The sequence below is a fragment of the Hippocampus zosterae genome, chromosome 10, assembly GCF_025434085.1.
Source record: "Hippocampus zosterae strain Florida chromosome 10, ASM2543408v3, whole genome shotgun sequence".
Taxonomy (NCBI): domain Eukaryota; kingdom Metazoa; phylum Chordata; class Actinopteri; order Syngnathiformes; family Syngnathidae; genus Hippocampus; species Hippocampus zosterae.
The window spans coordinates 16,499,749-16,522,014 of NC_067460.1; the positions used below are offsets into that span (position 1 = coordinate 16,499,749).

The 22,266-nt window shown below is 41.5% G+C and overlaps 3 protein-coding genes across 3 annotated transcripts in view; 2 read left to right on the forward strand and 1 right to left on the reverse strand.

Moving 5' to 3' along the window:
• The window catches only part of nxn (nucleoredoxin), a 28,679-nt gene extending 12,478 nt beyond the window's left edge, over nucleotides 1-16,201 (forward strand). Inside the window, exons 2-8 of the mRNA XM_052078199.1 lie at nucleotides 5,231-5,348; nucleotides 10,727-10,860; nucleotides 11,798-11,898; nucleotides 11,977-12,083; nucleotides 14,037-14,216; nucleotides 14,844-14,968; nucleotides 15,677-16,201. Of these exons, the coding sequence (XP_051934159.1) occupies nucleotides 5,231-5,348; nucleotides 10,727-10,860; nucleotides 11,798-11,898; nucleotides 11,977-12,083; nucleotides 14,037-14,216; nucleotides 14,844-14,968; nucleotides 15,677-15,859 (948 nt within the window). The 3' untranslated portion in view covers nucleotides 15,860-16,201. The remainder of the gene's footprint in view (nucleotides 1-5,230; nucleotides 5,349-10,726; nucleotides 10,861-11,797; nucleotides 11,899-11,976; nucleotides 12,084-14,036; nucleotides 14,217-14,843; nucleotides 14,969-15,676) is intronic.
• Nucleotides 16,202-16,451: 250 nt separating this feature from the next.
• Nucleotides 16,452-18,766, reverse strand: mrm3a (mitochondrial rRNA methyltransferase 3a). Its single transcript, XM_052078198.1, has 4 exons — nucleotides 18,244-18,766; nucleotides 17,598-17,842; nucleotides 17,107-17,268; nucleotides 16,452-17,043 (listed from the first exon to the last, which is right to left on the reverse strand). Exons 1-4 carry the CDS (start codon nucleotides 18,594-18,596, stop codon nucleotides 16,502-16,504), a joined length of 1,302 nt encoding a protein of 433 aa, XP_051934158.1. The 5' UTR covers nucleotides 18,597-18,766; the 3' UTR covers nucleotides 16,452-16,501.
• A 114-nt stretch (nucleotides 18,767-18,880) lies between these two features.
• glod4 (glyoxalase domain containing 4) lies at nucleotides 18,881-22,124 on the forward strand. Its single transcript, XM_052078204.1, has 9 exons — nucleotides 18,881-19,191; nucleotides 19,285-19,334; nucleotides 19,396-19,516; nucleotides 19,619-19,763; nucleotides 19,843-19,979; nucleotides 20,541-20,627; nucleotides 20,839-20,952; nucleotides 21,299-21,385; nucleotides 21,708-22,124. Exons 1-9 carry the CDS (start codon nucleotides 18,952-18,954, stop codon nucleotides 21,771-21,773), a joined length of 1,047 nt encoding a protein of 348 aa, XP_051934164.1. The 5' UTR covers nucleotides 18,881-18,951; the 3' UTR covers nucleotides 21,774-22,124.
• Nucleotides 22,125-22,266: the final 142 nt, after the last annotated feature.

Genomic DNA, 22,266 nt, shown 5'->3' on the forward strand with positions numbered 1-22,266 from the left:
CTTTTTGTGGTGTGAGAAAAAGTGGGTCACATTTTGCAAGCACAATCCGATTTTCCACATGGGGACAAACAGGACTTTATGCCCTTTGCCTTTGCTTTCCACTCATACGACGGAAATTTTTCAAAGGCAGCGACTGGCTATTGTTCAGCACCACACATTCCTCACTGGGTTGAGCCTGATGGATAAAAAGCAGGCCGATGTCTATCTAAGTCCTGAGGGATGTAGGCTTACAATATGGCAGATTGATTACCCTCTTATTGTCCTCCGGGCCAGGACCCCATCCTCACCGTCAAATTGTGTCACTATTTCCAAAATCACCATTTAAATTGACATGGAAAATGGGAGTTGCGCCATTAATGTGTCCATATAGCAGATGTATGAATGTTTTGAATGCAATAAAACACATTTAGAGTAGCTCACTTGCTTATTATTTTGCTTTTAGTGATGACGAATGGACTGAAGTTGAAGAAAAATGCCCCAAAAAATCATGTTTATAAAGCAGCTTTCATTGAATGATTAATAATACAGTGAACTAAAAGCTAAACGTGGCTAATGTGCTAAAATGGGTGAACAAAGACATTTTTAAAAGTGATTTGAAGCTCTTATTCATAGTGATGCATCAGTAAAGGCGAAAAAGATAGGTTGGAGTGAGCGAATATGTTGCTAAATGGGGCTGTCGATTAGCACAATGGCATCAGCGAAATGCTGAATTCCAGCAAAGTGTCATATCTGAGTTTTCCTACTTCTAACCAGGAAAGGTACACTGAATCTACGAGGTCTAAGTCAGAGAAAAAAAATAGCTACGCCGACTTCAAGTTGCGTCAGGGTGGCGTCACTTGACAATGGCGACTCCCATGAAGACAGAGACTGTGAATGGCAAAGGTTATATAACTCTAAATTCAGACTTGCTTGCATACTGTAAAAGTCCACAAAAAACAGTTGCTTAAAAATCCCTATATTGCCGGTGTTCAGAGAAATTTAGTTTGCAATTCTGGGCTGGTTTCCTGTTGTGCTAAATGCTTACTGTGGATAATGTGATAAAATGGGTACAAGTGTTACTTTGAATGTTATAAAAACGTAACTATGAAGTGAACATTTGTTGTAAAAAAAAGGAAGCATGTGTGTGTGCGTTTGTGTTTGTTTGGTTACACTTATTACACACTCGGGTCATTGTCGCGACTGGATGCTCAAAAATAGGTCTGTCCCAATCACATGATCGGGAATTGGTCCCTATCACATCATTTTCAGCTAATTGGAATCGGAGAGGAGGTTGGGGCAAAATCTTTTTTCAAAATTGTTTGTTTGTTGTCACTGATAGTGTAGTGGTCCACTCGCCTGACTTGTGTGCGGGCAGCATGGGATCGGTTCCCACTCAGTGATGGTGTGGGTGTGAATGGTTGTTTGTCTCTCAATGTGCACTGCGGCTGACTGGCGACCAGTTCAGAGTGTTGTCCGCCTTCTTCCCAACGTCAGCTGCAGCAACTCCCAGTCACCCTATTCAGGATGGCTGGATGTTATATTTTTCAGGGCTCCAAGGGAACAAAATAATCCTGAGTGACCACAAATATTACCCAAAGAAAAAATAAGCGATATTGAATCATGACTCGAAAGTTACATTCCTCATTATTAAGTTTTGGGAAGGAGATGCATGAGGTAGGCTGCACCTGGAAACTGGCATACAGGAGGCAAACAGGTGTGTGGGTTTAACAAGGGGAGGAAAAGGCTTAACAAGCTGGTACAGTATACGGTGTCACTGAGCTCGAGTAATGCACACACGGTTAACATCCTGGCCCTCAGGAAAGGAAAAGCCCACTTGTATTGTGCGTGGAAAAGCAAATAGATGTAACAGGTAGGGACATGACTATAAATACTGTTTGAATGGACGTTGACATACTTAGCCTTGGAGCTCTCTGTGTGCTTTTTTTTTTTTTTTTTTTAATTACAAGCAGAGATCTATGTCACCATGATTTATGAGGCGACCACTCCGCTTCGGGAAACAGACAAAAAGTGGGTCACAAAAATGAGATCCATCATACAATCTGACAGTGTTTGTGCAAAATGTGCTTTGTTTAATGCTTGGCTTGAAAACCTCTTTTGAAACTCTAAGGCTGGCTTAAAAACCTAATTTGAAACACTAAAACAACTTCAACCCTTATCTTTAACCCGAAACCTGGCTTCAAACCTCAAATTGAAACCCTAACTTTGCATCAAACCCTAATTTGAAACCTTAAGCCATTTTGAAACCCTAATTTTAAATCCTAACCTGGATTTGAAATCCTACTTTGAAATTGTAACTGTATCTTGAATCACTGCACCAATCACTTTGAGGCCAACATGCTAACCAGTAGTCCACCGTGCTACTGAGCAACCCTGACCCAGCAGCGTATTTAAATGTTCCCATCAATCGTTCCTACGTTTGAAGCCCAGCAGCAATTTGGGTGTGAAGCATGTGCAGAAGAATAATCTTTTTCAAATGATCCTTCGCTGTGGCAACGAGGTGCAAAAGACTCCTAATGCGTGTGAAATGTTCCCCTTTTAAAGTGGCATCAATATTCATGTGTTGTGATGTCGAAAGCACGCGAGGAGGAGGAGGTGGAGGAGCTGTGGGACGTTAGATCCAGGGTCAAATGGAGGTCACAGCAGGGAAGCTTTCCAACCCACCCCCAACCTCCTTTTCTTGTTGCAGAAAGCGGGATATGGAGTCTGCCATGGGTGTGTGGGGGGGGGGGGGGGGCATCTGCAATGAATGCTGACTGCGGCTAATTGAGCGGCAACGCATGCAAACGAAGCTCATTAATGCGTTTTGTGCAATTATTAATACGTTATGAAGCCGTAAACACTGCCACATTCAGCTTTTACGCCAGCCGCTTTTCCTTTGGGCCTTTTGAGCCTATTGCGTCTTATTTCCTCGCGTTAGTGTGGCACGTTCACACGTACAAAGCCGCTGAGCTTACCAGCACTGTCGGTGCAGCCCCACTTGCGTTCACACGGCAGTTTCTGCAGCGGAGCAAAACGTCAGAAAACAAATGAGCTGTCGCGTTGTTCTTTTTAAAACGTATACACAACTCAAGCGACTACTGGACAGGCACGTCCTTCTCCTTCTCGGTCTCCGTGCCTTCTGCTTGAGAGTGAGCGCCCCCGAAAACGTAAATCAACGATGACTTCAATGACACTCAGAAAAGCAAAAACATAATGCGCCAAACAGAAAATCAAGAGATGAAATCACAAAATAAATTAGATGAGTAACGGGGGGGTTGTGAAAACACAACAAAGGAACAAACTACACTAACAACTCCGAGACATTCCAGTCTCCTACAAAAGTGTCTTGTGTCGTTATTAAACAAACACATGACGGAAGTCTAACAGAGCACATGCGCAACGTATTTTGGTCCTACGTACGCTTCACAAGCATTTGCTCTGGAGCAAATTTAACCCAGTTGCGTTCACACGTGCAAATTTACATTGGTGCTGCTTCGCAAACGAGCATTTGCTCCGGAGCAAATTTTTAAACTACCTCCCTGAGGTGGATCAAATTTGGTCCGATGTAAGCCTTTTTATGGGGCTACGCCGGAGCTAATTTGCACGTGTGACCGCTCTACTGGGGCAACCCCGGCGTAGCACCGGACCAAATCTTGCCGTGTGAACACCCCATAACCCTCGTTTGAAGTACACATTTGAAGCCCTAACATCATGTGAAACCTCAAACCCCTATTTCAACCCCCAAACCAGGCTTGAAACAAAAGGATGTGGGCAGAGCCTTTGACTGTCCGTGCAACACCAAACTCCAAAGGGCTCCAATCTTACTGCTCACACACAGTCCCCGGTCCAGCGCGCCTCCACCGTCCCGACTTGCCCAATGGTCCATTTCGAATAGTTTCCACATTACTCTTTTTTTTCTGTCACCCTTTTCATGCTCTTTGTGATCAAATCAAGGAACAAAGAGCAGATAAGAGTGAAGAATGTACCCTCTGCCATTGTGACTGTTGGATGCCTGTCGAATCTCAATGCAGCACGTAGCTACTGAGAGCTTTTGTACTCCTTTATGCCTCCCCCTTGTCCTTTTCTTCCTATTTTTTTTTCAACTCCATTAAAACTGTTCACCTTACAGAGGCAAAGTTTAGGGCCTCTATTCAAGCGAGACGCTTTTGTGCCCGCACATAAGGCTGCACGGAGGTGGTGCTAGAGGGGAGACCTCGCCTCTCCTCCACCTCCATGCCCCCCCCCCCACCCCCAGCACTCTGACATTCTAGCACCTGTTTCCCGTCACAAAACCATTAATTTATCACTGAATTATTAAGCTGGGGAAGCGCACACAATACGTCTGGTGCTCTTTTGACACAGAGGGGCAGGGAATGGTTGCCTTGGCAACAGGAGCGGTGGTAAAGGTGGCGAGACAGCGGGGAAAAGAAGGAGGGAAGTCATCATCGTCTCAAAATTGATTTTTTTTTCCCCCTGATCTCCTCGCGATTAAAATGACGGGATCAATAAAAGATGCGGCAATAGCGGGGAGACCCCTCATGCGATAGCGCTGAGATCAGGCGAGCCCCCAGGGTTTTTTTTGAAAAGCTACTTATAAAATGATCTAAAAAGTCAAAATGATATCAAATGTATCCATTTATTTATTTATTGATAAATATACTTGCACTCCATCCATCCAAATTTCTTGAACCGCTTTATCCTCACAAGGGTCGTGGGGGGTGGGGGCTATCCCAGCTGTCTTCGGGCAGTAGGTGGGGGACACCCTGAACCGGTTGCCAGCCACTACATGTACTATATAAAGTTACATTTTATTTTTTCGGCGGCTGACTGAAAGAGAGCAAATGGACTTGCTGTCAGTTCTGATACACACTCAAAAGTTGATCAAATTGTTCTGGCCTTTACTGCAGCAGCCGTTTTTAGATGTGACGTGACGATAAAAGTAACCAGGTGACTCTGTTTTCCAATGTGGGTTTTTTTTTCTCCCCTTTGGAGACACCGGGCGTTATTGCTTTGTCTCTAATAGCATTCAATGAAACATTGTTTGTTGGGGGAGGGGAGTGGATCAATACGGCATGTGATTGTTCCCGCTTATCGGCTCCTCCAGAGACTCTCACCGTGAGAGCTATCGTCTGCGCTCTCTGCCTGGTGTCCGAGTGGTTTGAGGACAGCGCGGAAAATGCTGAGCTGTGTGTTTAAAAATGGAAGACTTACAGCCATTGCTTTTTTTCCCCCCTCTCTGGTGTGTTTGTAGATGAAGCTGTGGAACAAGTACAAGGTGACTAGCATCCCGTCGCTCGTGTTCGTGGACGCCGCCACGGGCAAGGTGGTGTGTCGGAACGGTCTGCTGGTAGTCAGGGATGATCCCAAAGGTGAGCCTTCGCGGTGGCGTAAACACAATGGACACAATGACGTGGTGTGTGGAAAGCCAACCGCGCATGTGCGCACAGTTGTGCTGCGATATTGCTCATTTGATTCACACTGTACGTCATTTTCAAGATTGTGTGTCGTTCACTGCTGTCAGGCTGTCGTTTTTCCCTTTTGCCTCTTTTCAGGCTTTTGTCGCACACTTTTCGCCCGCCATCCTATGTGTGCTTCTTTTCGAGATTTTATGTGGCACACCGCTGTCACTCTTGATCAATTTCTCTCTGTGCTTGCTTATTTGTTATAGGAGGTTATTTGTTATGTTTTTGCAGCGTCGTGTGCTATACTGCAGTAAATTTGTCAAATGTGGGCATATAAAGACTATCAAGACTCTTTTGTGATTCAGGGTTATGTAAATAACTTTGACTTGATGTGTCTAACTTCTCCTATTCTGTGACAGTCTTTTTCCATTTTTTTTATGGCACATTCATGGTATAATGCCACTGCTACTTTTTTTGGGAATTTTGTGCTGTTAGGCTGCGTCATTTCTGTGCTTTTTTAAAAAAATTTTCTTTCACACCGTCAATCTGTACTTTTTCGGGATTCTTTGTGACACGCCACTGTCACTCTTTCATTTCTCTCTGTGCTTATTTTTCAGCTTTTGTTTTTAGCCAGCTTGTTTTCAAGCCGTCGCTCTGTGCTTCTTCAGGCTTTTGCGTGGCACACTGCTGTCGCGCTATGTCACTTCTCTCATTTTAAGCTTCTTTTGTGTAGCTGATTTTTGATATGCTGATTTTCTGGACTTTTGTGTTGTATGACGTTTCGTGTTGCTGTCGGGCTTTGTCATATCTGTGCTTCTTTTTCAAGATTTTTTTTGTCGAACAATCCTATCATACTTTAAACACTTCTCTACATTTAATGTTTTCTTGTACCATTCGGTGCTTCATTTTCAGTGCAGCACACACACTGGCACTCTGCTTCTTTTTTCAGCTTTTGTGTAGCACATTCTAGTCATGTTTCTTTGACTTTTTTTGTTTTTGTCCTTTTTGTGCTTCTTTTTCAGGCTTAGGGGCAACACAGTGCTGTCGTATTTCTGCTCATTTTCAGGCTTCCGTAATGCACATTGCAGTCATGTTTTTTTTTAACGTTTTTCTTTCTGTGCTTCTTTTTCAGGCTTTGTGTAGTATGTGGCTATTGCGCTAAGCCACTCTCTCACTTTGAGCCTCCTAATCAGGCTTTATTAATGCACACTCCTGTCACATTTGTAACCTTCTTATTCAGTGCTTCTTTTTCAAGAATTTGTGTAGCACACTGCTGTTACAGTAACATTCTGCTTCTATGTAGCATGCACTCCCGTTCTTTTTGGGGCTTTTGTATAGCACACAACTGTTACATTTTGTCACTTTCCTCACCATGTCCCCCTTTTCAGGCTTCTGTTTAGACCAATTCTGTCACACTCAGAGTACTAAGATTAACGTAACATTTACATTCTTTTCCATGCTGTCGCAACTTTAGTGGTGTACGGAAAAGCGATTAGTCATGTGAGAGAATTGTATGCTGAAGGCAACATAGTGGAGAACCAGAGTGGATTTCTTTTCTTTGTGACAGCTTTTACGGTCTGGCTAATGAAAGCCAGAACAACCCTGCGGTGCTCGTTGCATGATTCATTAACTGTGCTTGCAAACGAATTGGCGATGGAGAAGACATAAATCTCATGTTGCAGAACAACAACATACAGTTCACTTGTATTCGTTATTATGTATGTATTTTTATTTTAAGGGGGTTGTTTTTCTTGTTTTATGTTTTTATTTGCTTCATGGGATTTTTGTTCACATTCATTGCCAATTTTGTGTACTTAATCCATATCATTTTACTTAAAAGACATATATATAAACAAATGACAATAAACTGAAATAAATTGTACATAAAGTAATCATAATCTCACAACAAACCAAGAAATAATACAAATGTAAAAACGAATGAATAACATTTTGCATGTTGTTAAAAATAAATAAAAATGCATAGTGTGCGTGAATGTGTGTGTGCATGTCTGTGTTGTACACCAGTGATGACAAGTGGAGAAAAGAAATATGAAAGTGAAAATTTACAGAAGCAGGCATAGTTGGATAATAATGTCTCAGTGAAGCAACACGTGGCTCATTTTTTTGCCTTCACTGCTTCTGTTTCTCATGATCGGTGTAAAAGCAACTGGTGAGTTCGTGAGAAGACCTTGACGTCCATTCTGTGCGTTTTCTCTATAAAATCTCTCCCCTTTCTAGCAAGGTGTAAAATACAAGGAAACGTGTGGTTTTGCTTCTTGGTGTTTTCCAGTAAAGGTTTGTCACCACAAGGCAGCTAAAATGTCGTAAGTGTGACTGTAGCTGGCGAGTTCGTCAGAAATCCTTGTACACTGCATTCTTTGTGCTATTGCTCCTCGTTAAGAGGAATAAACTAGGAAGACAACTCTTGGCATTTTACCATACACGATGTATGTTTGTCATCATGAGTTTATTATAAGTCGCCATGTGACAGCAGCTGCCATGTTAGCCAATGTGGGTGTGTCGTGGCGAGCGTTCTCCGCATGGATGAAAAGGCTGACTGGAGTGCCTGCAGCCAGTGTGAAAGATGGAGAGTGTGCGAGTGGCCTTGTGAGCCTCAGGACCACAATGAGCGGCTGTTGCGCTGCAGACGTGTCATTCCTGCCTAATGAAGCCCAGTGAATAAAGCCGCCATTATGGAGCGGCTGTACAGGCCGTTATTTAGGATTACCTCCGCTGCCCACCCTCCCCGGATAACTCCACTTTCTGTTGCCTGGGGCAAACAATGAAGACACCATGAAAAGGAAGTGAAAGTGTGAACCAGCACTGGAAGGAAGGAGAGGATGAACTGCATCATATCTCTGTTTGCATGGACTGACAGCACTCTCCAAGACAGTTTGATTAGACGTAACTAGATCAAATTTGGTCGGCAGTGAAGCATCAAAAAAAGTTTTCAGAAGCCATGCATGAAAACACACTGGAAGTCAGCCATTTTGACTCGAAGGGGCCAATTTAGGCTCAATTTCTGTTTCCAATGGTCCTTTCGATACTATCTTGCCCTAAAAAAATGTGTTTGATTGCTAACATTTGAAGCATATGTACTAGAAAACTTCACAACACTAAATGTAGATTCAGTTTTCATCATTGTGTCATGGCAGGTCAAACAACTTAGCCCACTTATGTTTTATTTGATTTATTTACTTATTTTAGTTTGTTTTTCAATTCAAACCCCACAGTTATTTTGACTTTGTGACATCAAATTTGGTGTGTGTGTTTATCGTTATTAGACCTACAAAAAAAGTCTGAAGAAGCCATGCCCAGCGAAGAGGAAATCGCTGGTTTTCGTTCAAAGTGTCAATTTTGGGCTTCATTTGTCCATTTCTAGGAGTCCTTCAGGGACAAACCTGTCCTTGAGGTTAAGTTTGATTGCTGTCCAATTTGAACCTTGCATAGTAAATAGATGGACAATGTTTAGTGGCAAATGTTTTGGATTTGCGTGTTTGCGTTTGAGCGAACCATGGTGGCAAAGTTTGTTGACTTTCCATAAAACACAAAATTAATAATAATTACATTAATAAAATTAGCTGACATTTGAGGCTCTGAAGCTAGTTTTAATTTGCAACATGAAGTTTCGTAGGCATGTCTTCCCACCAAATATCTCAAGAAGTAATCCCTCCCCCCCCCCACAAAGAAAAAGAAAAACTGAAATTCAACCATGTTGGTTTGAAACTCGAAACATAAACTCCTACTGCAGACTTTGCATGGTGGCGAACACATTTGTGCAATATTTACCAGACAGATGGATGCTAAATTGTGAGAATTTGGAGTTTTTGTCAATGTGCGTGGGTCTCAAAGTTTTAGGACTAGCCAATAACGCGCCACTAGTCATAAATGCTCAGAAAGTTTGTGATTTTGGTTTGAAGTGACCATTAAAGGTGTCTTTAAAAGGCAAAGTGGTAGAGGTGCATTAACTCGATCCAGATCCTCACAGAGTTCCCATTTTCCCATTGTTATGAGTATTTGTGGTGTAAAGCAAATCCGTTGAAGATGCTCTACGTTGCTTATGAAAGGCATCTATTACGTTCATCAAACACTGAAAATTGTCCTCAGTGGTTTCAAAAACACATTAGGTTCTGACCTCAAAGTTTCGAAAAACGACACTCATGTCAAGTTCATTCAAAACTCTCAACAGATTTTGAAATAATGTGTGGTAGCTTCTTCAAAAACAGGAAATAGTTTTGGATGGCGATGGAAACATGTTCATTAAATTTATCCTGAAAGACTTTACATAGTCTTTGTTTTTAGTTCTCTTCCAGACTTTCCAGACATCCAAATAATTTCAAAAAGCTTTCGCACAGTGTGGAAATTTGCAATTGCGGAGTTCCTAAGACTTTCTCCATTGTATTGGGAATTTCTCAAATCCACTGAAGTACAACTGTTTCACTTGATGATCGTGGAATCTGCACTTGTTTTAACATTTCCCCTCACCAAAAGACTTTTCCAAAATGTCTGTAATTCTACATTTCTCCTTTTTAGTTATTATGACTTCACCGCAGGTCTGAGCATTGGTCACTCTGTTTACGTGCAGTTGTTTTCATTGAAGCTCTTGAAATCTGCACTTGTTTAGAACAGGCTCCAAAAGACTTTACCCCAACTTGGCGCGTACATCTGTAATTGTCCTTCTTGGGTCTTCAGCAAATTCCTTGGAATTTTCCTGTTGTTCTGCGTATTGGTCGACACTTAAGTTGCAATACAATTTGTGCGATAATTTCCCCAGCATAGAATGCAGCAAATACTGTTTACATACAGGCAAAGAGCAAACTTCCACCTGTAGTCACTTGTGATCATGAGGAAGAAGTTCATTAAAAAAAATTGGGTCAGATTTTCATTCAACTGATTTTTACATTTGAAAAATTAAAGAAAAAAATTGTGAGATTGTCACATTCAACTGAGAAAAAAGGTATATTTTCTAACATTCAAATGTTTTTACAAGTTTAAATTTAAAAAGGCTCTTCTGGATTTTCATCAAACTGTGTAATATTTAAAATGCAAAACTACAAGTAGTAGTAGTAGTAATTTTAATGTAAATGTTAAATGTAAAAATGGGATGCCAAATTTTTACTCCACTTTTTACAAAAAAAAATCAAAATAAAAAGTAATACTATGCTATCGCTAAACTGTGCTGACAAAAATACCAATGACATCATTGTTTAATCAACTTCAATTTTGCAGTTGACAACAAATAGTCTTTTGTCATTCAAACTTTAGTAGCAGAGGCTCCAAATGGACCTCTAGCCCGGTATTTGGACAACACCTGCCTTATATCGTTCCCGCTCTCCTCTTCACAGGCCTGGAGTTCCCATGGGGGCCCAAACCGTTTGCGGAGGTAGTGGCGGGGCCTCTGCTCAGGAGCAACAGGCAGTCGACCGACAGCGCTTCCCTGGAGGGCTACCATGTGGGGGTCTACTTCTCGGCGCACTGGGTGAGCCTCTTTTATGATGTGACGTTATTGACTCTCGCCTCAGAGGCGGCGAGTGAGGTTTGTGCGAAGGAAAGATCTTCGCCTCGGTTGACTGTACCTCTTTTGTCATCTTGTTTCATCCTCCACGGAGGTTGAAAAAGTCACAAGACTATTTTCGCAAAGGAGAACAAAGTATGCATACCCATGTACAAAACAAATTTGGGGATTAAAAGTGAGAATGTGCAGAAAAATAAATACTCAAATACAGAAACATGAAAATGCTACTAACGTACAGTCATGATTTATTTTTTTGTACTTTCATCTCAGCACTGGCGCAAACGCTGGTCCCAGTTGGCCCTAAAGCTGCCAGAAACCAAAAGCTTCTATTGAGGGGTTGTCTCGACCAAACCACAATCACGCATGACACTGAGATGGACCAGAAAGAGAATTGTTTTGCACCACAATACCGCCAAGCACCAAGTCATTAGGAGTGCAAATGCAGAAAACGTGTCTTTCGTAAACCGTAAAGCGCCCCCACGTGGTGAAGAATGCCATTGCATTTGGGGGGGGGCAAAGGGTTGTACTTTCAGTTGAGTATTAGGGCCTTTAAGGGAAAAAAAAACATCATTATATTACAATATTATAGTCGTAATCTAAGGGGAGTAAAATCATCAGTCAGAAGCTTACATTTATTAACAGTTTTTAAAAATTGATTTCTTCTCTACACAACACTGAAATCGCACTTCTAAAAAAACAGTTATTTCACAATTACACACCTTTTCTTGAAAAAAATGTACAACTTTAGTGTGAAATGTTTTCAAATATTTGTTTCATTCATTCATTCAACACAAGTAACATTTCTCAATAGATGTAATTCATTACTTTTGTCTTAGAAAAAATGACCACTTTGTCACAGGAATAATAAAGTCTGTCTATTATCTGTTTTGATGTCTTTTAGTGTCCACCGTGCCGCAGTTTGACACGAGTGTTGGTGGAGTCGTATCGCACAGTCAAAGAGTCGGGTCAAAAGTTCGAGATTGTGTTCGTCAGCGCTGACAGGTAAGGTACCATTACACAGCGTACTGTATTAGGTCTATTTATTGAGACACACACATGTCTAATTTATCCTTCCTGTAGGTCTGAGGAGTCTTTCCAGCAGTACTTCAGCGAGATGCCTTGGTTGGCGGTGCCATATTCAGACGAGGCTCGACGCTCGCGACTCAACAGGCTGTATGGGATTCAAGGTAACAATGTGCTCCTCTCGCAGTGCATTCAGACACATGGTATAGGAACATAGTGTCCCAATTTGGGAGGTTTTTGTTGTTGTTTGTTTTGTTTGTTTTTTGGGGGGGTAAGTAACGATCGGTTTATTTTATTTTTTCTCTTTGTGTTACACATTAAAATTTGACCTACTTATGCGCTTTTTTACTTACCATGATGTCAATTCTGCCCGCCTCCAAGCGTGCTGTGTGCAGTTTAAAAGATGTCCAACAGTTTCTACGGAAAGGAACCATATGTTTGCTTGAAGCTGTTTATTGCCATTCCCAGTTGAAGTTTACTGTCTAAGTAAACATAAAACTGAGAAATGTACATTGTGTATTTAACCAAACCACTTAACTTTGTCTTACATAAGCAGTAATACTGTTGCTTCAAACAACTGGTATTTGAACACAAATAGTGCAGCAACACATACCGTATAGACCGAGCATACACACAGACATAAATTAAACTGGGCAACACAACATTTTAGTCAGATAGCTTTTTGTGTCCCTAAATGTATTTTTATGCTGATTTAAAAGAAATACATCTTTGTTTTTTTTCTAGCACCTCAATTTTTAAAAATATATTCATTCTTTTTTCAAGCAACTTGAAAATGTTTACAATACAAAATATATGTGCTTGCTTGATTCATTTTAGCGTGTTTAATGGATTAGAGTTGAAGAATTTTAAAGTGGCCCTTGCATTTTTATGGATGCGGCCCTCAAATGAGAAAGTTTGGACACCCCTGATGTAAATAAACAGAATGGCTATAAACAATCCATAGTTAGAAAATTTGCATCCCGAACAGCTTTTTTTCTGCCTTAGGAGCTCTTTTCTGAATTGCTTAGCTACTGTAGAATCCACACTTATATTTTCACGGTTGACATCCTAAATTGTCAGGATTGTATCTCTCATTGCAGCTTGGAATTTTTATGAGCTCCTGGATTTGCTCTGTCATCCAGTTTGTGGTACTATGCTCCCTAGTCTTCCTCTTCATTCCCTGACTCAAATAAGTGAAGCTGGGGGGGTTGTGAGGTTTTTCCTGCAAAGCATGTGAGGAATGCACAGAGATGTCAACGCTGCAACCCCCACCCTCCTCACTCTGCCACTCCCACCTGCTTGACCTACTCTAGCCTGCCTGGAGTCCACATGAGCAGAGAAGATTTTCATAAGATGAACAGTGACACTCGCCCCGGCTGTGCTCCTCCATCACGGCTGTTTCTGATAAGGCTGCTCAGATTATGATCACAAGATCCACAAGCAGCCCTACGGGGAACAATGTGTGCAGGCAGGGAGTCCACTGTTTCTAACGCCATTGATTATTTGATTACTTCTGTTGTGCAAAAGAATTGTAGAGGAGTGATTGCATTGCCAGTCCTTTTAGGACACGACACGTCTGTTTGCACATGACTGAGTGTTCCATTCTTTTTTTTCACTTTGTGGGTTTTTCTAGTTGACTGCGGAGTAGTCGGAGGTACTAAAACGATCACCTCAAGTCAGCTAGGATAGGCTCCAGTCACCTGCGATCCTACTGAGCATAAGCAGGATAGAAATGTTCGGATTCAAAATACACTTGACCTTTGCCTTCTTCTGTGACATAAAATCAACAGAGCAAAAAGCATGCCTACTTTGAGGGTGGTCTAATTTTAAGATGTATACTGTCAAAGACACAATTTGTAATGTAAGTTAGAAAAACTTGAAAATAAAAATGTAAGTTGGGGTTAAAAGGGACAACTGTTAAGTAAATTCTTATTTCGTTGTTGTGAAAATGCAGTAATGCCAATTTCCACAACTGCAAATCTTAAAACATTTTGTTGTGAAAATAAAACAAAACGAAACCTTCATACAGCAAAACAAAACAAAAAAAACTGTATGGCATCCAGACAATCATCCATTTCCTGTCCTGTTCGCTTTTAATCCCCTTTATCGCTCCTCAGGTATTCCCACCCTGATCCTGTTGGACACCGAGGGTCATGTGATCACGCGACAGGGCCGCGTGGAGGTGCTGAACGATCCGGAATGCCGGCTTTTCCCGTGGCACCCTCGCCCCGTGCTGGAGCTCAGCGAGGCCAACGCTGCGCAACTCCACGAGGGACCCTGCCTCGTCCTCTTTGTGGGTGAGTCGGCGGCCATTGTCGATATCGATTGAAATCTCTTGCTGTATGTTGTCGCCCACCTGTCAAAGATATACATTTCCAATTTGGGAGGAGTCAGACTCAATATCAAGGACAATTAACCCCTTGAAGGACCCCTAAAAATGGCCGCTTCAAATCAAATGTCTTATTTGCTGTGTTTTTTATTGATTTAATTAGTTGCAAACTTGGCTTCGTCAGACTTAAATAGCTAATTTCATGCTAGTAAGAACATTTTGGTTTGAGGGGCTGAAATTTAAACAAAGAGCGAAGTTATTAGTTTCATGGGATGGGATTTGAAAATAATGAGTCTGTCAAAATGCTGGGTCTGGTTGGAATGGCCACTTCAAGCCAATTACAATGCGTCAAAAATTTTGAAAATAGAGTGATGCGTTCTGGAGAGGTTTTGATTTTTGTGGGAAAATCGTCCGACCTTCCGGGCATGGCTTCTTGAGATTTATTTTCCGTACACCCATGATTGACATGTCTTCCAAATTTTTGAAGAAGGAAGAGTATTTGGCAGGAACCGACTAAATTCAACACCCTCCTGATGTGTGTCGAGGTCAAACCATATAGCAAAACACGACACGGACCATCTGTTGTTCTCTTCAGACGCTGAGGATGAAGGCGAGCTGGAGCCGGCCAAGGAGCTGATCCGGCCCATCGCTGAGAAGTTGATGACTAAGTACAAAGCCAAGGAGGAGGAGACGCCGCTGCTCTTCTTTGTAGCCGGAGAGGTGAGCAAAAGAAAACATCCCTTCCATCATGGGCTCAATGGCATTTAGCGCACATGTGCAAAGATCAAGATGGGGTTGAAGTAGATTTGAGTGGTGGGAAGTAATCTGTAGATTCCAGTTTGTATTTCACTCAACAAACTGACAGGGGGCAGAAATTTGCTCTGTCTGCAGCCCATCACCATGTTGGTCTAAAACTCTTGGTGTGAATACACCCTAAACATGAATCCTTCATAAGCCAAATCAGATATTTTACATCCTCAAAGCCTTCAGTTTAATTTCCTGTCTTTACCTCTGTCGCCTGTGAAATCAGCAAGTTTCATTTTCACATCCTGATTGTGCTCACATCTCACTTCCTGTCTGAGGACGTTCAGAATACATGTGGCTCACACTCGTACACACACACGTACGTACACACTTAATCAGTGGCAAGCGAGATGTTGAGATTCAATGGACAATGTGCTGCCCCCTCTGCTCCTCAGAAAGCCCAGCAATATTAATCATTCCCCACAGAGGATAAAGAATATATGCCGTGTGAGTCGGAATATTATCTGGCGCCGTGTTGCGCCACTATTTGTGTTCAAATATTCATTGCTTCCAGGGTTAGAACGCCATGACACTGTACTTATATTGGAGTTGAACGAACAGCAAATGCCCTCGCTGGCATCCACAGGACATGACGGGCCCCTCATGTCTTCATTGTCTCCCCAGGACGACATGAGTGACTCTCTGCGTGATTACACAAATCTGCCGGAGGCAGCGCCGCTACTCACCATCCTCGACATGTCGGCACGGGCTAAATACGTGCGCGACGTAGAAGAGATCACGCCGGACGTGGTGGAGCAGTTTGTTGGCGACTTCCTGGTAGACAAGCTCAAACCCGAGCCCATCTGAAACGGGAGGTCTAAATACAGACAAGAACGGGACTCTTCACACTCATCATTAATGCACTCCTTCAGCGTCATCCTTCACTTTTTACCATTTTAACTTTTTTTTTTACTCTCTCCATCTCCTGTGGTGCCTTGCATTGACTCTATCACCCCTACAGTTAATATATATAAAGATTATTTTGTTTTTCCACATATGGCATTATTAAAATAGCATTTCTGGATTCTAGCGAAGCCCAGCGGACCTACTTGTCACTCATCTTTTTCACGCCTGGACCATGGAACTTTGAAAACAAACAAAAAAACAAACAAAAAAAAATAATAAAGTGAATGCAGAAATTTTGTTTGAGATTGTGTTCAACTCTCCTGCACTGATTTTTTTAAAGGGAATGAGTGGAGTCAACGATATTGTCTGTGAAACAAGCCGACTGTGCTCACTCCTACAACAGCGCAAACGCCCCTTTGTACCTGTACCCGTCTACGAAAGGAGGAAAACTCCACCTCTGTGCCCTGTGTGTGAAGTGGATTCAAACAATGTTTGAATGGTCAACAGAAGGCATTTTGGTGTTTTAAAGCAAAAATAATTACTAAAGCGTTAGATAAGAGACATTTAATTTGGAAGTTGAGTACACAGCACAATGTCTTAACATTATGAAATGTGTCGTCCTGTATTGGTCGTCCACTTCCTTCCAGAGTTTTGCGTAGCCGTCAACAGTTGCTTCCTGCCCTCAAACAACAGGATGCTGGCCGCCATGGCTGAGTTCAAGCTGTCCATGTGGGGAACCATGGGAATGAACAGCCTGCGTCCCGCTCTCTTTTCTGCCAGTTCCAGCGCCTCTACACTAAGCCCGTGTGTCTCTCCGCCGACCACCAAGGCAACTGGTCTCCTCGCCCAGTCATCATGGTACGGCGCAGCGTCCACTCTGGGCAGGGAGAGCTCTTCTTCATCGGAGTCAGATTCCTCGAAGTGGACGTCACGGTGAGCATGTGTCGTGCTGATCCAGCCGAAATCGCTGGGTTTGTGAGAGGAGTTCACTTCCTGGTTTTGTTGGCTGTCAGCCACATGAACACCGACGTGCTCGGGGAGATGATGCTCCACCTCCTCCCACTTCAAACTAGAATGAATGGGAAGGTGGAAGTGGGCGCCCATTGCCGCTCGCAGAACTTTGGGCTCCCAGATGTCAACGCAGCCTGGAGATGTCAGGAAACCGTTATTTCATAAAACAATTAAAATGTTCATACCTCTAGTATTACCTTTAGTGAGCAGTACTTGGTGGCAGCCGGCGGCGGCAGCGCATCTCAGCATGGTGCCCAAGTTGCCAGGGTCTCTGATATTGTCGCATATGAGTGACAGAGGCACAGAGTGTTTGCTGGCAGCAAAGCTCAGTCGAGATGCGTCAGGGCGAGAAAATATACCTGCGCACACATTCAAAACTAAATCAATAACAATACAAAACGTAGTATTAGAGCCACATTGGGGGAAAAAAAGTATTTTTTTTACAAGTTGTTTTTAAAAAAAAGTTAATATTGTGATGACTATTTTCTCTGAAAAATTACTTCATTGTCATCACTTTAAAAAAATAAGTGTTTATGGCAATGCAGTATTTTTTTCCCCAAGTCTTGAGGAAATTACTCAATTTAAAGATTGACTTTTTTGGAGGGGCTGGGCGCAAACTTGGGTTTGTAATCTTATGAGAATTCCGTCTCAGATTAACCCTAACATTTACAGTAAAAGCCACTCTCACCTATAACTCCCTGCGGAGCCACCATGTCAGACCACAATTTGATGTCTTCAAACTTGACTTTCAACAGCGTGGCCCTCTTTAGCTTGTCCACAGGAAGTTCCCGTAAGCGCTCGACGGTGCTGAAGAAGATGGTTTGGGGAATGGCGCCCGCGTTCAAAGCGTCGCATATCAGACGACGACCCTCCAGCAGGACCTTGCCTTGGTGCTCCCGAAACGTTCTGGAACGGGCCACGCTCACCAACCTCCTGCAAGGGAAACGACATGACTCTGGTCTTAATAGTTCTACAAGGCATTACCGTAATCATTTTTATTTGAATTATATATTTTATTAAATCAGGCTGTCTCAAATACAAATGTTAGAAAATGGTAACTACCGGTACTTTTCCTATTATGCATGTCTAATGTACAGTACATGCCCACAAAAGCACTAGGTCTGCAACGTAAATTCCAGTACCTGTGAAAATATTTTAATGAGGATTTTTTTTTACACTTTTTGCCGTTGTTTTACACAGACTTTTAAAAACATTCCCAATGTATCAATTGTGAATAAACTTTTGCTTTCACATTACAATAATTCCATTAAAACGAAAATAACAGAAAAACGAAATGCCGAGAGAGGTAGTGTGTGTGTGCGAACAACACTCACGCCAGGCTCTTATCCCCAGGTGAAGCCCTCTCAAAGCGGATTCCATCAAGTTGATCACTTTTTCCACCCACATGAGCCTTCTTTGGCGGTGATATCTCGGCATTCCTGCTCTTCACACCACCTCTGTCTCCAGGGTTCTGCTCTGCTCTCAATGGAACTCTTACCGCCTTTCTCTCCTCCGAAATTGGCAGCTTTACGTCTCCTCTAGTTGGTTCATTTTCTGGAAATATCACCCTGACCGGCCTCCTTCTCAGTCCGCGCACGTATCGTTTAGTTTCCACGCTGAAGATATTCCCCCGTGGAGACAAAACTGCTCGTTCCAAGGAGAAGAGGCAACTCATGTAGGTCGCCATGTTTCCTTGTCTTCTTCTCTTTTCGAATGTTATCACTGCCAGCCTATAGCGCCATGTTAAGTCTGGAAAGAGTTTACGTACTATTCGACATCATTGTGAGTACGATGTAATATTTGATCACCACTTTATTAAGTTATTAAATGTTCTCAAAGGTATGTAGTATCATACTTAAATAATCCATCTTTTCTCTACTTTACAGCGCCCTCTACCTGTTTTGTATGGATAACTGAAGTATCGCGAGAGCTTGGCATTTTAACCGAAACGAGCCTACGTTTCTGCTGTATTTTATAAAAGTTATGTCCTTTAGTAGTGATATAATGCTATTTTACTATACAACAGTTTCTCTCGATCCAACATGTACTATTATTACCTGTTGTCACTAAGAAAATGTGTTGGCGCTTTGCTTGCAGCTAATAGAAGGCAGAGAAATCGATCAACGCGGAAGTTCAGCCTCAATCACGTGAACCAGATAATCATAATTAAAAAACAACGACGTCTTTCTAAAAAGAACATGAGACGAGCGCTACATTTCGTTTTTAAAGTCGGCGACCGAGCCAAAACGGCAACATTTTACCGAGATGTTTTGGGCATGAAGGTGGGGTTTTTCCTTCTTTTTCATCATCACCAATTAATGTGTACAATGGACGTGTTTCACAACTAAGTAAGTGTCCTCAAATGTGAATTGCAGGTTTTGCGTCATGAGGAGTTTGTCGAAGGCTGCAAGGCAACATGCAATGGGTGAGTTACACCCTTAATTTTGTGCACATTATACAGTTTTAAAATTAGATTCTTCACACAGTCCATACGATGGCAAATGGAGCAAGACTATGGTTGGTTTTGGTCCAGAGGACAATCATTTTGTTGCTGAGCTGACCTACAATTATGGGGTGGCTGAGTATCAACTTGGAAATGATTTTTTGGTAGGTTTAAAGACATCTTCGGAGTAAACAGGCTGAAGTGACTATCGAGTCGAGATTTGTTGTTGTTGTTGTTATTATTAAAGATGGCAATTTGTTTTTGAGGGGCTCACCATTCAGTCAAGCCAGGCCGTCAGCAATGCCAAACGTTTGGGCTGGCCCCTCACTCAAGTGGGGGACAGCTTTTACCTGACGCAGGCTCCGGGAGGGTACTCCTTCTACCTGGTAGACAAAGAACAGCCCTCCACAGGTGAGTGTCAAAGGTTTCTATTGTGTCAGGGAGTCTTTTCTTCTTTTTCTTTCCATTGTTGCTATGATGATTACTCCAGATCCCGTGCAGAAGGTTTGCCTTGGAGTATCGGACCTCCCAAAGTCCACTCATTACTGGTCAAAATTGTTGGGAATGACGGTTATAGAAAAGGATGATGACAAGAAAACAGTGCTGCTGGGATTTGGAGACACACAGGTAACTCATGTGTGTGATTGAGGAAATCACAGATTAATTTGTTTTGTTTTCTAGAATAATGAATTTTAAAGACATATTATAAGAATAAGGTTGTAAAATTTCCAGATTAAAGTAATATTTTTCAAAGGAATAAACACAATATTGCAATCAAATATGAACCTTTTGAGCATATACCATAGTTATTTTTAAAGAAAAAGGCATAGTATTAAGAACATTTGTTTTTTTTTATAGCGATTCATTCGTCGGGAAATTTGTGTATTATTAAGGGAATAAAGTTGAGAAAAAGAAACATTTAAGACAAGAAAATTGCATATTAGATTAAAGTCATTATTATTTCATAATATTCCAGAAACAACAATCGTACTACATACTATGAAAATATCAAAGTCAAATTCTATCAAAGATATATCGGTTGTCTTTCTGTGTGAATACCAGAAAAATAAATTTTACCAACAGGTGACGCAAATTCACTTTCAATAAGACCTTTTTTTCTATGAATTTGAACTTTAATCTCAAAAGACTCCAACATTAATTGCCATCCATATATGTTTGTGTGCATAGTGTAAACTGGAGCTGCAAGACATCAATGGGACTGTAAACCATGGAACAGCATTTGGAAGGATTGCCTTTTCATGCCCTCGGGATCAAGTAACATATACATTTTTTAATTGGTATTATTTAATGTGAGAGTGACTTATGAATTAAAGGCTTTTTGTTACATAGCAGTCACTTCAGTATACACATGAGACTTGTCAAAGTTGTGCATTGGTCATTACAGTGGGCACGAGTGTGTCTGGCCAAATTCTATTCAGTGGGATCATGACTTCCTTCAATATTAATTTGACACCGATTTCCATAGCTTTCTGACCTGGAGGCGTTGATGAAAAAGGAGAATCAGAAAATTCTCACACCCTTAGTGAGCTTGGATACCCCAGGAAAAGCCACTGTGGAGGTGGTGATTCTAGCTGACCCAGTAAGTACATTAGAAAAATACACCTAATTATCTCTAAAAAATATTTATTCACTGGTAAATTCATTTACCCCGACTTACAAGTTTGTTGGTTATTTGAAAGTGTTTCTTGGGTGTGTTGTGGGTTTTCTTTCGGGGGGGGGGGGGGGGTGGGTGGATATATTTTGGCAAATGTATTTTTTTTCAATGCATACAGTACATGAGTCTTTATATAGTGAGTGCTGAAAAGAAGCGGTTAATGTCCATTGAATCAAATTGTTAAATCATACAACGTTGAAAAAGATAATCATGTCAAAGAATCTCGGATTTTAATTTTTTTTAAATCTTTGGTTGTCCCCCCCCCTTTTAGGATGGTCATGAAATTTGCTTTGTGGGTGATGAAGCTTTTCGACAGCTTTCCATGGTGGATCCCAAAGGAAATGAACTCCTTGATAAGGTCAGTGATTCTACTGCATTTCATTTGTAAGCGTTAGGACAAACAGTATCACAATGACGTAAAACATGTTGCAGTGACCACAGACCCGTAACTTAACGTTTCTAACTATTCCACCACAAACAAGACACGTTTGCCTCAGTAACTTCTGAAAGAGAAGAAAAACACTTGTGAAAATCTTGTCATTGAATGGCACAAAAATATTTATCACACTGTTATGACCTGTATTGCAACAGCAATTTTTTGCCCAGAATGAAGTGCCCTAATAAGTGTGGGGAAAAAAAATACATACAATGCTTACAGTCTTCTTTTACTTATTTTTCAGGGAATGGCTGATGACAAAAGCAACGAGTGGTTTGCCAAGCACAACAGACTGAAAGCTGCTGCATGAATTGAACGATGCAGTCTGGAAAAACTTTCACAGCACTTTAATACAAAGTCTGATCATGAGGTCCCTATACTTTCAATTGTATAGCACTTAAGGACAAAACTCTTCATTTTTATGTCATACTATGCTATGAAATTAGATGGACAACTACAAAAGTGAAAGATGTGGGTCTAAAATAAAACATACATTGCACTGAGTTTGGAATATACTGTGCTTATTGTATTGTACAAATCCACTAATACAATACACAATAAATCCTGATTTATATCGCGCTTTCACAACAGCTCCAGCTGTAACAAAGCGCTTTACAAAACAGTCAACATAAAGTAAAATAATAAACACAACAATAAATCATATTGTTTGATTTGTAATGGAAAGCAATGATTTGGCACCACGTTTCCTGTGTTACAGGGGTCATTCCAGAATTGGAGGCCATTTTACACTCACACACACACACACACACAACCGAATTGTTCGTATTATACTATGTTGTTTT